The sequence below is a fragment of the Oryzias latipes genome, chromosome 1 (genome assembly GCF_053564925.1).
Source record: "Oryzias latipes strain Hd-rR chromosome 1, Olatipes_Hd-rR_3.1".
In the NCBI taxonomy this organism is placed as follows: domain Eukaryota; kingdom Metazoa; phylum Chordata; class Actinopteri; order Beloniformes; family Adrianichthyidae; genus Oryzias; species Oryzias latipes.
The window spans coordinates 31,151,172-31,169,821 of record NC_136237.1 but is presented as its reverse complement, the minus strand read 5'-3'; the positions used below and the strand labels follow the sequence as shown (position 1 = coordinate 31,169,821).

The window sequence follows — 18,650 nt, the reverse complement described above, 5'->3', positions numbered from 1 at the left end:
CCATCTTAGCAACTCAGTACCATATTCTGCTGTCAACTTTAATTATACCATGGTCCGAGTGAATACTTGACTCTGATTGGCTGCTGGGTGTGGATTAAGTAACGGTTAATGGCCGACGAAGTGTGCATACTTCGAAGGCCATTAATACGCTTATACCATGTTCACTTACAAAAGAAATAAATATTCACCAGTTTTTAGTCCTTAATTCTTTTTTTTTTCAATTTAGATCGCTTTTCTCACAAAAAGCGAATTGTCTATTACGTGGTGCGGCAAGTCGCGGTGGTGCGGCAAGTCGCGGTGGTGCGGCGCAACAGCTGCAATCAAGATATAAAGCGATATATGTATGCTGATCTTTCCGATGAGTTGAATCACGCATCAGTTCAGAGAGAAAGTTCACCTCTTACCGCTTGTTTTTGTCCAAATGGTGAAGCAAAAGGTTGATTTAAAGAAGCCTCCGCAGTGATGCAAAACATTTAAGCTAGGTGACCAGAACTTCTTATATCACCGTACGATTATCCTGTAATATATCACTTTTTAAGGCACACCCAGCAGCCAATCAGAATTGAGTATTCACCCTGACCATGGTATAAAAAGTGATAATCTACAATGATAATGCACACATAAAAAAGAAGTTCAGGTGACATTGCCCAAATTTTCTACTTCACGGTGCTGGCCTAAACTACCCCCAACTTCACAGCTTTGACAGACTGTGTCTATCCTCATCCAGTTGTCTTCAATTAACTGGAGCAGTCCAAAGAGTCCGAAGAGGACTGTCAGCTGAAATGACCTTTTAAGTCCAAACTGCAGCTACCCTGTTCAATGACAACTTTCTCAGACTGCTTTTCACTTTCTCAAGAGTTCTTGTTCATTTAAATGCATCCAACTGGGGGTGAACACCAACTCAACCTGGGTTGATGATGTGTGGGGGAGGCAGGAACAAATATCCAAGCAACTTAATATTAAAAGGACTGAAGGGGACTCTAAAACCTGAAAAAAATGACTTCAAAAATTCTATATACTGATTTTTCTGTTCATTCCTTTGCTTTATTTATGCCATCAAAAAACTGAAGGATTAAAGTTTATAAAAAAAAGCTTTTGAGCTTTTTTGAGTCAAGCTTTGACTTTATTTAAATCAAAACAGTTGTCCAGCTTTGAGCAGGAAACACTGTAAGACACCTAAAACACTACATTTAGTTATTTTTGAATACTTTTTAGCTTTCAGAAAAGTGTTTTGAGTCGACTTTGGACTTTCAGATATACATGTGTAATAGTGCTTTTACATTATGTTCCAGTCAAGTCATTTGTTTTGCCTTACAATTGTTTTCGAGTCAGGATACATCTGTTTGGGCCTTTTTCTGACGAAGCTCAACATGGACATCAACAGGACAGAAGGGAGAGTTCCAGTCTGGAAATTATAAACATCATTTATCTTTCTTGGTTGTAATCATTTTCACAATCTAAAATCGTAAAGTTAGCAGTTTAGTAAGAAGCGGATACACTTTATCAATTTGTTTATGGGTAGAAATAAATAAAAAAGCTTTTGAAAAATATTTTTTAAAAGGCCTTAATTAAGAAAAGCAATATCTATATGTTTACATTAAAAGACAAATTGATTTTACCAACATAAAATGAACTGAATGAAAATAATCTTCTATTTAAATCACTGTTTTGTCTTATTCTGAAAACAACATTTTTTAAAACCCTAATTTGAAAAGCTTTTATTTTATTGCATTGATTTTAAAAGCAGCTTGTTGTTGCACAGTTGTGATTCAGTTGAACAACAACATAATGGTGGATTGTATGTCCTTGGATGCATTTGTGCAGTACTGGTGCAAAACATAAATTTTGCTTATCCAGCCAAAGAACAGGAAGCTAGTTCTAAGTCATGGTATCTCTTCAGACTTGTGTGCAACACCTACTGTTTCACCTCTATCCCCTTTTAGATGTGCTGCAGAATGTCTGTGACTACAAGCTTGAAATGTGTCCATTTGATCTACACATTGAGCAGATGGTTGTGACAGCAAACAGGCCTCTGCTAGTTCCTGTTCCAATGATGTTGGCTGCATTTAGTTTGTCTGTGCAAAAAGCCAAAATATATCATTTTCCATTGGATGCCATGCTCTGAACTCAGAAGCAGAAAACTTACCAACCAAGTGAAGATTCACAAAAATCCTGGTCAAACCATCCCAATTCTCTAATCAACCAACATCGGCTCATTAAGAAATGCTGAAAGTGTTTATAAGTGAAGGTTTCACCACATCATGCTTTGATGGAGACGCACACATGCGATAATGTCTAGCTAAATTCATACAACCCTCTGCAACGCAGGTTTAAGTGAACACTTTCAATGAGAAGTCTATGTAAACATGCATTTCGAGTTTCCAAGTTCAAAACACTCGCTTTCACACTATGCAAGTACTTAGGTACTGTAAGTTAAATTCGATTGAACTAATTCCTACCTTTTCAGTGTTTCTCATTGTCCTAAATTGTGTAGGAGTATTTGGAGAAGAATCCAGACGACAAAACTTAGTTGTGCAGCTGAAGGGACTGACACCCTGGTAATGACAGCCAGCATGTGGAAATTTGATTTACTCTGTGAGTTCCATCAAGTTGTTCCAGAAGATCTGTGGATTCAAACATTATCTGCATTAGGTTGTCAGTTTAATTAAATCTGATCCAATGTTGTTACGAAAGGTTGTTATAATTGATATCAAAACTGATCTTCAAAGGTTTGGTTGAATTTTCTAGCTACCGTAAATCCAGACACACAACACATGAATGCTGTGTGATCAGAAAATGTACCTAAAGCAGCTGTTTTTTTGTGTTTCTTCCGATGTGTAGTCACACTATGCTGCTGTTCTTGTAAGAGAAGAACAGAATTTGAGTTGCGCTGTCTGCTGCTGAGCTAAAGAGACATGTGGAGTTTATTTAGTGGATTATTGAAATATGAATATACAGTATAAAAAATCAGTCACACAAGAAGTATTTTTGACAGAGAAAAGAAACAGCTCAATTTTCAAAATAAGACTACATTTTTGGGCTGCACAATGGCGTAGTGGTTGGCGCTCTCTCCTCACAGCAAGAAGCCCCTGGTTCAAATACCAGCTGGGACCCTTCTTTGTTGAATTTGAAAGTGCTCCTCATGCAGGTGTGGGTTTTCTTCAGGCTCTTCGGCTTCCTTCCACAGCTCAGAAACATACTTCATTGGCAAATTGGTATCTCTAAAATGCCCTGGGGGTGTGTGTGTGGCTCTGCAACACTGGCGAGAGTCAGGGTTTGTCCCACCTTTGACCAGCGTTAGCAGCCAACCCTGACAGGGACTCAGCGAGTTCTGAAGATGGATGAACTCCACATTTCGACTTGCACGGACAAACACTGCTTCTCATATTCTGCACACCGTGATCTTGAGAGGTGCGTCTGAACCTTTAGTAATTGTCATGATTTATGATATAGTCAACTGCTTTTCTCCTACCTCGTGGGATCCTCGTTGCTGTTTTTTGCTGCTGTGGCCTTGACCTCAATCATACTCCTGTTCACATCCTGAACGGAGGCCATGGCCAACTCCTGAACATCCTTGTCCCCTGACTCCTGCTTGTCTTCGGGCCTGCTTCATGTAACACTACATGTAGCTGTCAAATATGCTTTTACCATTTATCAGAGCCCATTTTTCATCTACCGCTTATTTATTCATCATGAGGAACAAATAAATCGCTGTAATGAAATAAAAAGATGAACCTCAAGTGGACAGAAGGTTAATTGAATTCAAAATTGCTTTGAATGGAAGTCACCACAGGCTTTACTGAATGTAAATCCATTTACAGCACATTGGGACATCCTCATATATTTTTCACCATATTAATATGCGGTAATTAGAAAAAGTGTCACAGTGTGCTACATTAATGAGCAGCTGCTGCGATGGTTCGACATCTGTGGCAAAGTGTGACTTCCATACCATGTTTACCACATGCTGCACCCTAACCCTCACAGCTGATGTGTCAGTCATTACCATCACACATCAGGAAGGAAATAAATGATGAATTCATAGCTATACGTATGCATTTGGTGTATATGTTAAGACACAGCATTTACTGCATGATAAAGGAGAGAGGTGTTCATTATCACTCATATCACTGCTCAGATTTTGATGCAGCAGAGCTTTACAGCTCACGAGGCCAATCTGCTCTCAGGATCATCAAAGGCTTTTAGCTCCACAAGGAATTCCTTGATGTGACTTGTATCACTTTTTAACAGCCAGCTGACTGACAAGAACGATTTGCATCTGTGCAAAAACTTGCATGATGACCTTTCTGACAGTATTGTATGAAGGACATGTAAAGCCATGTCTGTCAGTGGGTGTCAGAGCTACAATCTGTTTGTCACACATTAGTCATTTACTCTGAAAGTTCCATAAATATGTTGTGATAGAAGCGCAGCGGATTCAAACGCTTTCTTCAAGGAATGTAAAAACTGGTAGAAAAATAAGATTTCTTCTGTCTGTCTGTCCCTTTCATTTCCCATGCATAGGAATTTTTGTAGATCTTTAGAGCTTTTTATTTTTGTCCAAATGAAAAGAAATAAAGAACTTGAAAAAATAAAAGAATTTTGCTGCAACTTGTTTTAGCTTTTCCTTTTTTTTACCGGAAGTCCGTCTCCCTAAACTGTCAGGTCCCAAACAGCCCGTCAAAATAAAGGAGGATCATGGATGGTGCAGGTAAATAAACTGATAAAAACAAATGTGAAACTTTTACTGGAAGTTATTTTTCACTAATTATCTTCACATTTTTTACAGGAACTTTACCACTATTTAGCCTGTTTGGATCAATGAGTCAACACCCTGAAGTAACAATTGAGTTTTATTGGTCAAGCCAAGTATAAAAACTGGTACATGTTTTTTCGGAACCTGCCTAATACAAAAATAACTGCTGCTATAGTGTATCCTTAACTTTAGTCACTTCAGTTGACAGATTTTTTAACAAATGGTGATCAATGATCAGAGTGGTGGATGATGTCACCATTCATACATCCTGTACAAAATGTATTCCAAGAAGAATGAAAAATAAAACGTAAAAAAAAAAAAAATTTTAAATAACAACTTTTTAATATTGATTTTTGGTTAGGAACTGGTGGATGACAGACTCTTGTTACAGAAACGTAAACATTTTATATATCTAATCAAATTAAATAAAACATGAATATGACAAAACCATGGACTAAGGGCACAAGAAAGGGATGTCAAAGCAGATGACCAGACTCGTCAATACACTGAGGATAATTAACTTGGACGTGAGCAGCCACTAAAGCTAATTGGAGATTTGAATCTGGTGTGAGTGACAGGAAGGAAATGGTACATTACAAAATAAAAATAAAAAACAGCAATTAAAAATTAAAAAAACTAGACAGCAAAATCTTCACACATGCAATGTATTTCGTGTAAAAGCATGATTAAAAAGTCACACTGCAATGTGAGATGTGACTAAAAGTCAGCCAAATGAGTGCAAAAGAGTGGGTTCACTGCAGTGACCCATTCTTATTGGTTAAAAAAAAGGAACAACTAAAGTCTTAAAACCTGATTATTCTACAACTCTGAATCTATCATTTTTATTTCTTCTTTAGAATATGTATGGGCATGACCCTTCCCAGCTGTCATTAGGTGCGTTTTCTCCACTTCCTCTTCAAACAGGTCATGTCCCAGAATCAAAAAGGCACACAACCTAAAGGCCGTGTCACACAGCCACTACATATATTTTGCGCATTTTCCATGTGTGAGGTTTCGCTCTTTCGTGATTCATGCGTGAAATACGTAATTCATAAGCGTTTCTTGCGTTCGTCAATGTGCGCAGATGTCGGTTGAGGGTTTCGGCCCACAGGTCTTTACATGATTTCACTTTTGAGCAGTTCAAAATTTTTGGTTTGTTGAGAATTATTCAATTTATGCATATTTTATGTAGTTTATATGCAATTATTATTTAAATCTTATGCAATTGTGCGTGATTTTGCGAGATGCAAATTTGTGGCCTTCCAAGACCGTTCCACATATACCGAAAGGTTTTTTCACGCATGTACCACCGATGTATTACTTATATATTGTGTATATGGTTCACATAAAACCTCAAAGTTACATAATTGATGCACAAACTTTGGCAGTAGATTTATGTTTTGTTTTATGTGGTTTTAATGTGGTTCATTTGTGAGATATCCCAGATATCTGGGAAAATTTCACATAAAGACCACAACCTTTCTCCCTTTTTCCACGTATATTTACGTATGACCAATTTTCATCCGTGCAGTATACGCAAAATGTACATAATGGCTGTATGACCCTCTGCTTCAGAAACTTCAGACCAATTAGTCATTCTTCATTTTTGGCTTTGTGTGACATGAAGAAAACAATTTTCAATTAGTGTTAACTTTTAGTGATCCTCACTGTATTTTGGTTTACAAGGAACATTGCTAAAGTTATATAAATATTTAAATCAAAACATTTTTTTCTATCTGATCTGATGTCGAACAAACCATTTTTATTCTTTGAAAAAATGTAATACTTTGTCATACTTTGACAAAGTTTTAAAAGGACATTTATTGTAAGTAGAACAGTTCAATAAATAAAAAAAACAGATTTAAGTTTTAGACCTTTATTATGCCATTCCACACCACCTTTATTCAAAATTACTGGTTCCATTGGAAAGAGCTTACAAATGGAAGAAAAGCAGAGCACCATAGAAACATTAAATATTGCATCAGGAAGATAACACATAAAGGAAAAACAAAATCAACTTTTTTTTAAAACAGATTATTGTATCAGTGACATTTTAAGAGTCAGGAGTGGAAGCTGAAGCTTTTTAACAGCAGAATTCAAAATGTTACTGCAACAATGGATCTATTTCTGGCAACAGTGATGGGCAGAGGACTGTAAAAGACGTTGTGAAGCTTTAATATAAGAACACAGAACTAAATACAACATGCACATCCTGTCAAGCGCCGTTCCATATTCTAATTTTAAATGAGAGTATTGATACATTTGCATATGTGTGGAGAGGAACTACTCATTGTTTTATTCTTAGTTTACAGCAATCAAGTGTGAGAACGTTTGTGCTGATACAGATGTGCTTTGAGTAATACGTTATTTGTGTTCTACCCTTGCAGTCATAACACACAAGTAGTCAAAAGTGTTAATTTTATCATGCAAATGTATAACATAATAAAAGTCTCGTGTCAGAAAATGCAGTACACTGCTGAGCTGTTTTTTTTTAACCAGATGCAGAATTGACCAAAAAATGTTGTTACTTCAATGGACCACTAGAGGGCGAAAGAGGAGCACCGTGTCTGAGAAAGTAAAGTGATAAAAATGAAAGATGTCATAGACAACAGGAGGGAAAAACAACAAAGTACCAAGTACTAGCGTTGGATGTTAAAAGTAGTATTCACATGTGCATTTGTGAGTCCAAATATAACGTTTGGCATAGATTTGAATGTCTTCAATGATTGTGAAATACGCTTTATTTTGTATTTGTTATATCTTTTGGGAATAAAAGTGTAATCTTATATACTAGGGATTCCACTTTAATACTGAAAAGTGTTCATACATGCCAACGTATCCACACTCAGATATGCTTCAGCACACAATAATGAGGAGGTATCTCACACAAACAACACGCAAAGTGCAGACAAAAGTATTCAGCCAAGGCTGGTGATGTTCGAGCGACCACCGGGAGGTGCTACAATGCGGTGGCCAGACCTCCGGGGAATGTTGTCATCTATCTGAGCACCTGATGAAAAGGAAAAACCATCGAAATGTCAAGTCAGCCGGTGTTTTATGAACAACTCCCTGTGTGATGACAAGATGTTTTAAGATGCTGGTTCGATTTCAGATTGCATACCTGAGAGGCTGAAGTTGGACAGGTGCAGATTGCGTACTGTTGGTGGCTGGTGAGAGGTGGGGGAGGTTTTGGCTGATGGAGAAGGGGTTATGTATTTGGGGGTGGGAGTAACATCATGCACAGGGCCATCATAGACACCACGCGTGACACCCTGCTTGCTGCTCACCTGGATTGGAAATGCATAAATGGCACAAAACTCAAAAAATATGTATAAAAACAAATGTTTACATACTAAAATAGTAATGGTATAATTTCACGTTATTAGACTAATCTTCAGAAACTCATAATTTTTAAATTATTTTGTTCTGTAGAGTAAACAAAAAGATACAAATAACATTTTTATTTGTCAGAAGCTTGTTTTAGACCCTCAGGCATTAGGCTTGCTTTATTACAGATCAATGACAAATATGATGCGTATAATATTTGTTTTAATCCTTAAAAATGTGATAATCAGATTAAAGAAATCAGAGTATAATTTTCCCAAAATATTCAAAAAAGAAACTTAATATCTAATATTGCACCCATTTTCATTGCCATAAGAAATCCACGAAAAATTTCTTCAGAACTTTACTTATAAGGAATCTAAAAATAATTTGATTAAAGACGAACTCTGATAATTATCGTGTTTTAGGTGGGGTTTTTTTCAACTTCTTGAGGCATTTTTCTCATGATGTAGAACATATATAAAGAAAAATTAAGTTAAAAATTGCATTTCTGAGTTCTAGCGATAAAGTGTATAAACAGATGTGCGATGGGAAGTGGGGACGGGCTTGGTCTGCCCTGACAGTCCAGCCCACAACGCAAAGATGAATTTCTAGTGAACTCCGGCCATTCTACACAAACTACGTCCAAGAACATTACAGTTTTTATTTTATTTTTTTATTTTGGCTAAATACTGCATAACCATAATTAAAATACCACGGGAAACCCTTTTAAAATAGATCAAAAGATTGACCGGATCGGGACTTTAAGGACAATCCAAGACTTTTTTTATGAAATAAAATTCCACACACCTGGTTCCTAAACTTGATCCGCTGGAAAGCGTAGTCTGGGAAGGGCTTGCGTGGAATGAACCGACCAGTCCCCTGCTGTATCTGAAGCTTGCCTCCTTCATAAACCACCCGGCCCTGACTCAATACCAGAGCTGGACCTCCCCGACACTCAAGGCCCTCAAAGATGTTATACTCTGCAGCCTGTGTGGGAGAGAAAAATGATGAGACAAAAGCCACAAAAAAAAGAAATGAAGAAGAGGGACAAAGGGGAGTCCTCTCCTCTGCAGGGGCAGTGATATCGTTCACCCTGAACGCTGTTTGAGCGAGCTTTTCTTCAAGGCTTAGTGGATTTACAGTTGAGCAGATATGGGATGAATAAGAAGGAGACTTGGGTCGTGTCGAAACAGTGATTGTGCTGTTACAAGGGGATGGGAATACAAAAGGGGAAGGACTAAAGAGGGATTATAAACTAAATCTGGAATTATTCCCAATAAGGCATCTTCAGGGCAGGCACTACATGATTCCTTTTCTTATCCAATTGTTCAGCATTACCCTCTTTTAGTGTTTTACAAAAAGTAGTTGATATAAGCAGAATTTAGTCTTTTTTTTGTCCTTTTTCTGTAGACTAATTCTCGTCGCTTGCAAAGAAAGGGCTCTTATTTTGTTGTTTCATAAAAGTATACTGCAGACACATTTCTGACCCTCTCAATGAAAAACTACCTAAACAAGATCAACTTTGCTCTACATGAAACTTCATTTCAATAATCACCCACTGACTATTTATTGTGAATATAGTTCTGTTTGCAGGTGTGTATCACTCAAAACTCCAAAGTGCCAGTAATCAATGAGGCAAATATCAAATAAACACATGCGAATGCTCTTTCTGGAATAATACATTGAAGCTGCTTTGTCTGTAAACATCAGGCTGGATTATTATAGCTGGCATGAGGCCCCTATAGTACCTGCAGTACTTTGATGAAAACGTATTACAGTTCTTAATCATATCATTACACATTCATCAGGTTCCATACAAGTCATATATGTACAGACACTAAATGATTTTCTTCACATTATGTTTAGTGGGTTTTTCGCCTCTTTATGTCAAAGTATTTGCAGTAAAGTTTAATTGCTGCATTCCACTTATTGTTTGCAAAATTCAGCACAATTGAATTAATTTTTTTTACCATAGAAAACATATCACAGCCATTAAGCTTAAATATTTACTGGAGTGCAGCTCAAAAACATCAAACTTGAATCGCAAAAATGTCTTTTAGCATCTTTACTTCTAATGGTAGGTAGCCAAAACACATTATAATTTAATTACTTGTTATTTTGTCTATTGAAAGCACATTTGTGTCTGTTTAATGCTTTTTAAAACTGTCCTGTTCTTGGCCTGTTCAATCTTTGTTTTTTTCCCTCTGCCTCAGCTTTCTCTGGCTTCTGTCCTGATTTGTTTCACTTGTTAAACCACTGCAGATATACTGCTGTTTCTGTTTACTCCAGTGCCGGTTCGTTTGCTCTGTCTTAGTGGTTGTTGTGTCTCTCAGCGTGAATTTCTGGAGGTAGTCACCGTGTTGGATTGCTGTGAGATTTTTGGTCTCCTTTTCATTTGTTTTTCTTGGGATCTGGCCTGCTGGAGATTTTTGTTCTTTCCTGTTGTTGGAATTGTTTTTGATGCGTTTGCACTGCTCACACAAAGAATGAAGAGGATCCGACTGTGTAGAACTATATGATTTTATTTCACTTTGGATTTCTGTTTCCTGTTCCCCCTGAGGGTGTACCTCATGACCTACGTTTATGTCGTGCTGTATAGCCATAACTATATTTTGTGAGTAAGACTTCCTCAACGTGGGGCAACAGCAGATTTTCATTGATGGACAGTTGAAATTCCTTTTTTTTGATTAAAGATTCTGTCACACTTTATCTGTGTTTGGACTGTTTAATGTTTTTCTCACTAAATCTTTACAAAATATCAGAACTACAAGTGTCTTACCACAGTCTGTATTTTCATATTTTTAGATTCAAATGTAAGAAATAGTTGCTTTTGTGTTTTATCAATGTTTCCATACAGTGTTTCCCACCCCTTTTCAGCAACGGTGCAGAGGTAGAGCGGTCGACTTCTTATCAGAAGATCGCTGGTTCAGATTCCCGCTCTCCCATGCGTCAAAGTGTCCTTGGGCAAGACACTGAACGCCACAGTCTTCCTGGTGGTTATAGGTTGGCACCAGTGTTCTGCAGCAGAGCCGGCATCAGTGTGTGACTGTGTGTGCATGGATGAATAGGACTGTGACTGTAAACGCTTTGGGCCTTCTAAGAAGGTAGAAAAGCGCTAAACAAGTATACACCATTTTCCATTTTCCCATTTTACGTGGTGTCAAACAGGGAAATCATATGTACAGGTGCCATACAAATACTAAACAAACACTTTGAATGTCATTGAGCCCAAACACTTTATGTAAACAAATCAAAATTCATTTTAACTCCTTCATACCTGACTTTATTTCCAATTATATTAAGAAAAACTTTTTTTTTTGTATTCAAGGTGATGCTAAATCAATTGGAGTCCTGGATTTAATAGCATGTTGCAAACTAGCAACTGGTAATCCACATAATATCTTTTCACATCTGTATCCTTCGTGTTCTCACCGACTGTTGCTGTTTCGCAGTGATGGTTTTGACAATGTCTGGGTCCCAGATGACGATATCTGCATCAGAGTCCACAGCGATGCGTCCCTTACGAGGATACAAGTTGAAGATTTTAGCTGCGTTGGTTGATGTGACTGCCACAAACTGGTTCTCGTCCATTTTCCCCATGGCCTAAAGAAACAAAAGACACAACGTTAAAGATGGTTTGGCTGACAGTTTACGCAGAAACACACAGGCCCTCAGATCTCACCACAGCCTTGTCCCAGACGAAGCCCATCCTCTCCTCTACCCCGTTGGTTCCTTCTGGGATCAAGGTGAAGTCATCTTTACCGATGGCTTTCTGAGATGTGCTGTAAGCACAGTGAGAGCTGCCCACAACCTGCAGGTCCCCGCTGGGCCAAACAAACACAGCCAAAGACATTATAAACACATAAAAGCGTCAATAAGCCCAAAACAAAAATATATACTATTCATTCCCAAAAATCAAGATTAAGCAGACAGTTCAGAGAAAAAAAGAGATGCCCTCATGTAACCTAACTGAAAAACATGTTGCACTTTTGTATAATTTAATCAACCGCCATATAACTATGACAATCAGTAATATTGTTTTCTTCTAAATAATACTATTAGATGTTATACTGAACTAGGAGGACATCCAATCAAGCAACTAAGCATTACTGCTGCTAAAACATGATGGGCAGCATGAAAATCTGACAGGAAGCTCTCGACCATAGAAAAAACAAATTCTAAAAATACATTTTGTCCTTCAGGTAAGGATCAAGGACAACAGCAGGATCACACGACTGCTGCGACAGCATTGACACACCTATAGAGCAGAGTAGGAGGAGGAGGAGGAGAGAGGAACTTGGTCACCAAGGCAACTAAAGATGAAGGATTCTGGTTCCTAAGCTATTTTTAGCAACAGGAACAGTCAAAATCAACAGTTTTTTCTGGGCGTGTGCATGTGTCTGAGGTGGAGCAAAGCTGGGTTTTTGCTTCATCCACCTCCATAAAGCTTTGGTCTATAAAAAACTATATAAACAGATTTGTAAAAAAAAGGGATACAATATAATTAGAAAATGTTGGGATGTATGGCAAAAATAAAAATAAAATTGAAAAGACTTAACTCATACCTGGCCAACAGGGTGTGGAGATGTTCTGGTGTGGTGGGGTCAGGACTTAAAGGTGGAGAGGTCACATAGGCAGCTGCTTTGGCCCAGTTTTTGCTCCAATAATGAGAACCGTCCGTCGCCAAGCCAGCTGTAATTGGTTCTCCAAATACCACGGAACCTAGAGTGGAAAATAACAGAAGTATAACACTTGAAGTCGATGAACAAATAAAGTTATTTCTGAAAAATATAATCAAATGTTAGAAAAGGTTAAAAAAAAAACAGAGCTGTGCAAACCTTTTCTGCGGGCCTGAGCGATGGTGTCAGCGGCACTCTTGCTCATCACTTTTGTGATGTAGACAGGACAGTTCACACAGTTACCGAGGGTGATGGCACGAAACACAGCCTCAGCTTCCACCTGCATAGAAAAATAAAGGCAGATTGATGAACCTCTGTGCTACTCATGAACTGATACTTATAGGATATAAAAGATACCTCCTCAGGACGACTCAGAGGATGCCCTTCAGGACCAGTGATTCCCATCCCAAGGATTTTTCTTTGTTCCTATACGAAGATTTAAAGAATCATTGTCATATATTATACTCTGTCAGGATTAAAGCAAGGGGAAGTGAGCTGTTAGTCACAAATGTAATCTGAGTACTAAATTATATCTAAGTTAAGTAATGAAGACAAAGTTTAACAAATATTTTACTGCATTATTCGCAAAAGGCTGGTTTCCGTGTTTCTCCTTGAATAATCTCCAGTATTAGAAGTAACTAGTTACAGCAGCAAATTATTTTAGATATCTATTCAATTTTACTCATGTTCAGTAACTTGTAAATTCCAAAAACAGACAAACCGCCCAAAATAAAAATGCTAACTGAGATCATGATATTTTATCAAATTAAAACAAAAACCTTTAACAAGATCTTTTTGGGATATTGTTGATTACTTCAAAGAGTTTTGAAATTATGTTCATACTTAAAATAGTGAGCCAATTTTCCTAGAGATTACTAAAGATCATAGACACAAACTTTATTTGTCACTTTCCTCAATAACTATTAGGTCCTGTCTTTTCTCTGAACCAATATCTGTCGGTTCTGTTGTTGTAGACTTGGTGTAGTAATAGTAATCTGTGTTTAACAGGCACTATTATTGTTTCAGTCTTTCTGAGACACATACGTCTCAGGTTCTGTGTTCAGTACATACCGTATATTTTTATTTGATCGACTAAACTACCGGTAACTAAGCTAAAGCGAAGAGTTGGTCCTGTAATTTGTAGTCCAATGCTTAAAAAAATAATATCTAAAACCATTAAAGCATATCTACTACTTTTGCAGATATTACAAGAAGGTAACCAATAGTATTGCAAGAGTCATGTATCACATTACAATTCTTAGATATAATATTGTTAAGGTCAGGTTTTACTTTTGAATACCAATAGAAAGTAATCTTTAATGCATTAGCTTGGAAGTAACTTGCATAAAACTGACATATCTCTATATGTTAGATATGTCGGCAATCATTTCATTAGTACTCAATGTATTATCAATGATCCTAGCTGTTATTCTACACTACCATTGTCATATCCAGAAGTAATATCAGTTCTGTTGCATCTACAGGCATCCCTTAGCATCAGATTTATCTGTCATTAATCTGATTATAATCAGAGGTAATGATCTCCAAAATATAAGTCATTAAGGGCATAATGACCTGCTTAATGTGCATCTGTCTCTACTAGGTGTGAGTTTACGTAGATAGAAAGACAAAATGATGTATTCACCTCAAAAATCAGGTCTCCGTTTTCGGCATGTACTAACACAACAGCCCCCAGCTGCTTCAGAAAGGAGAATGCCTCATACAGCTGTGGATGTATAAAGAACAACAAACAGTTTAACAGAAAAAAATTAAAGGCTTCTAAAAACATCTTTTTGAGAGAGAAAAGGATTTAGTGAGTTTGCATCATTTGGGCTCTTAGGGATGATGGTGCATACCTGAGAATCTGTCATCTGGTACACATCTTTATAGGCCATGTACACTTGAAAGGAGTTGATACCTGAAAGGAGTAAAAAAAAAACTGCATTGGCTTCATTGGAGCAACAAGAGTAAATCATAATAAAATCATAATTCTGGGATAAAAAGAAGAAAAGAAAATCTAGGAAAGAGATCTATACTAATTTAGGAAGCAAAGCATCATAATAAAAATCATATCTTCATATCCTAAAACAACTCTTCCAAATTAGAAGCCCTTTAAGACACAGAATACTTTTACAATTCCCACAAACAATTATTTACTTTTACAAAGGATTATAGATGAAGCATGTCCCTTGTGTCACAAGAACGGGCAGAAGGCTGGTTCCAATTGCAGTAGGTTTATAAGCACAGCTGAGTTTACAAAGCTAAATCAATGTCAGGCAGGGGTCAATGAGGAGCATGGGAGCATCAGAGAAGAAACAGGAGTAGTCAGGATTCAGGCTAGATTCGGTGCAGGCGGCAGGCAAACAGAGTCAGAGTCAGAGCCAAAACAGGGTCAGGAAATCAGAAGCCCAGGTCTGGCTATAACGTTCAGTAATGAAGCCAGAATGCCAAAAATAATACTTTACACTGAGTGAGGCTAAGTGCAATGCTTTAGTGTACACTGCTCATGAGAGTAAGGTGTGTGGCATCCAAGAATTGTGCCCTGGGGTTGCTGGGAGATGTAGTGCATAGGGTACTCTGGAGACGGTTCCTGCTGGTGACCAGAGGGGGAGACAGAGCTCTGACTTCTGACACCTTTCCATTGCAACAGCATTAAAACGGCTTTCCAATGGGCTTTAACTCAGTTTCTAAACACGTTTCTGCTTTGGCAAACGTTTTTCTTTTATTAAGATCAAGGTTTAGACAAATCATGACAACTACAATATTTTTTGTTTGTCGCAGTAAAAGTAAAAAAAAAAATCCTGCCTTTGTCTTGCACCAGGACCTCCAGCTCATCTTTAACAGTCTCATTCCACAGGGGGATGTCCACATGCAGAGAGTAATCGCAGCACGCTCGTTTATCTGCAGCTTCCTGCCAGCGCTCAAACGCCTCCAGCAGACTTTCCCCGGGCTCAGGGGTCACATGATCGACTGAGATGTGGCAAAAGCAAAAGGTTAAAATGCGCAGATGTGAATGTGCTGCCTGAAACTCAGCATCCACACTCACTGATCATCGTGGTTCCCCCAGCAAGTGCAGCCTTAGTGCCTTGGAGGAAATCATCAACAGGCTGTGTGCCCAGGTACGTCTTCATCAAGCAGGTGTTGACATCAATCCCACCTGGAATTACCATGCGACCATTGGCCTCGATCACTTTGACACCTCCAGGAACAACCAGATTCTCCCCCACCTGCCTGTTAGGATTTGAACAGCAAAATGAGAAGGATGGAACCGGTTGAGAACTTGGAGAATTTATATGATGCTATATCAGAATTTGACATGAAATGGTCATGTAATTCCTCCTCAGACGCACTTGATGAGGCCATCCTCGATGTAGACGTCTCCAAAGAAGGAGCGGTCATCGTTCACCACTCGCCCCCCTCTGATCAGAAGCCGTTCATCCTGCAGAGAAGAGCAGGGGGGGGGCTGACTTGACTGCAGCTTTTTGACATATTACACAATCAGTTATGTAATCCATGACCTTATAGCAAAATTGATCCATTCGATGTAACACCAAAAATATGTATTTGCATTAAAGGAAACTCTGGCATTTTGAGATGGTTGTTATTTCTTTTTTTATATATACAAATCCTGTGACATGTAGACTGTCTAGAAGGTGATTTGTCAAGCCACAACTACACCCTGTATCAACTTGGTGCCTGGCAACAAGAGGAACTCGGTCACCGTGGCAACCTATGATGACAGCTGACAGCACAACCTATGTCTGCATCTGTATAAATAAATAAAAACATGGAGGGTTTCTGTGCCATCTAAAGGTGCATTAGATTTTTAGATCAAGCCTCCACCTTTAAGGTGCAGCTCCTGATAACATATGGATGAATGAATCACAAGTTTTCCTCTTTTTTTTAAAGGCTGTTTACAAAGAACCGAAGGAGTCTTCTGCTCTTTGTCATTCACTAAGAATTTAATCCCCTTTCCTGCCTTGCAGCAGGGATTTGCATACAACAGAGGCTACATGTTTCTCAGAGTCTCTTACCGTGTAGTGGGGGATGCCGTTATTCCCCTCATAACTGATCCCAGACATGCTTTCTTTTAGGATCCCCCTCCGGCTGTCAACATAAAATTTCACGGGGCTCTGTCCTGTGATGCCCCCCACCCCACCCCCTTTGTGTCCTTAGATTTGTGTCGGCTGCCTGGGCCGTGCGTCAAAAGAGCTGCGCGCGCAAGTGTAGCAGAAACTGTGGATGCGCAGGCGTGGAAAACGAGCGCTCCCCAGTCCCCTGGTGGCGTTCAAGGCTCAGTGAAAGATGGCACTGATGCCTTACGTAGAATGAATACATGTGGAAGCAAAACAAAAGGGAGATTGAGGACCGTCGCTGTCCGTTTCAGCACCACAGAGAAGCGCATGCGCTTTGGTTTCACATTTATTTCAACACTTTGAAGGAAATTATAAAATGCAGCACAATTATACATAATTTATGCACGTAAGAGCGTCATTTTCTTCCTTGAAAATGGATTTTTCAGAGTAAATTATATTTTTTATCTTCACATTTAAACAAATCAGTAGTTTATACTATTTTTGTTAGAAATGGTGAAAGTCATAAAATGGATTTTCAGCCAATCTACTGAAAATAGGCCAATGCGTAATTCCTACCTGTCCATTTGGGCTCGTCTTCTCAGATAAGACTTGAACCTCAACCCCAGCCCGAGACTCATCTGCGTCCCTGGCTGCATTGCTCTCTGAGTCTGACCCCTGCCGTGTCCCCCCGGTGGTCTTCCCCATGGGGTCGCCGGTATCCAGCAGCCTTTCCCGGCTCCCACTCCTCGGGGTGCGGTTCCCTTTCCTCCCCACCGCGTAGTTGTCGAAGTCTATGGTCTTGCTCTCAAACGCCCCTTCCACAGAGCTGAACATCCCAAAGGATTTCCGCTGGTTTGGTCCGGTGGTGATCGGTCCAGCAAAGTAGACGGGGAGCTCATCCTCCCGGTTCCACTGCCGCCTGCAGTCAGACATTGCAGCTCACGCGGACCGGACTGTCTCCAGTCTGAGGAGATGGAGACGGTTTTGCCAATTTCACGTCTAACCGGGTCACAGTCCCGCCTCCTTAAGCAGGCGCACTGCTCCTATGCAAAATAGAGGTTCAGTTCCCTTTTCATGCAGATAGAGATAAAGAATATGGAGTGTCCCACTTCTAGGAGCAATGCTGATGTTCTACTACCAGCTTTAACAAATAATAGTGAGCACACCCGTCATCTCAAACAAGTCATCCGCTTTGTGTGATCCCCGTCTAAAAGTGGGGGCTGTGTGCAGCACAGTCATTCATGCCATCAGCGGATTAAAGCAGCATGTGTTTCCTTTTGACCCACATCTGGAGGCAAAGCAGAGGAATGTGGCTTCTGGGTCAACTATTGTAAATGACCCGAAAGCAGTCACCTGCACAACCTCACACAAGCCTGAACTCATCCTCTGTGCACTAACAGCCATCTCACTGAGTAAAAAATAATGTACACATTTTATTTTCAACATTAATTCTAACATACTTTTAATATTGTAGTGAAATTTGGGGAAATTTATACAAAATAAATTACACAAAATTCCACATTAACCCTTATGTGGTGTTCGGGTCTGTGGGACCCGTTTTCATTTTTTTCAAAAGAAAAATGATACAATTAATTAATTTTTCAAACTCAGACTCACTGGCCTTGGCTCATTTTCTGTGAAGAACAGATATCAGAATACATTTTTAATGACCACACACCGTATACCCCCCCCAACACATTTCTATTACATATAAGATGTTCGGGTCCACTGGACCCGGGGATAATAGAAGTGTGGAAATTGATGTTTTATGTACCTACTCTCTGTCCTCCACCTGTCTGGGCCTGCTGTGTG

General features: G+C 38.9%; 1 protein-coding gene across 2 annotated transcripts; it reads right to left on the bottom strand.

Moving 5' to 3' along the window:
• Positions 1-6,616: 6,616 nt before the first annotated feature.
• LOC144994781 (dihydropyrimidinase-related protein 1-like) lies at positions 6,617-18,064 on the bottom strand. 2 transcript variants are annotated; one of them, XM_078953767.1, is made up of 14 exons: positions 17,415-18,064; positions 16,113-16,201; positions 15,809-15,993; positions 15,568-15,732; positions 14,619-14,680; positions 14,408-14,488; positions 13,120-13,188; positions 12,922-13,042; positions 12,649-12,805; positions 11,766-11,907; positions 11,516-11,686; positions 8,891-9,070; positions 7,878-8,043; positions 6,617-7,766 (listed from the first exon to the last, which is right to left on the bottom strand). In XM_078953767.1, the coding sequence occupies exons 1-14, from the start codon at positions 17,769-17,771 to the stop codon at positions 7,675-7,677; spliced, it is 2,037 nt and encodes a 678-aa protein (XP_078809893.1). In that variant the 5' UTR covers positions 17,772-18,064; the 3' UTR covers positions 6,617-7,674. The 2 variants fall into 2 exon arrangements, with proteins under 2 accessions (XP_078809893.1, XP_078809894.1); XM_078953768.1 differs by lacking the exon at positions 17,415-18,064 and adding an exon at positions 16,797-17,006.
• Between the last annotated feature and the right edge of the window lie 586 nt (positions 18,065-18,650).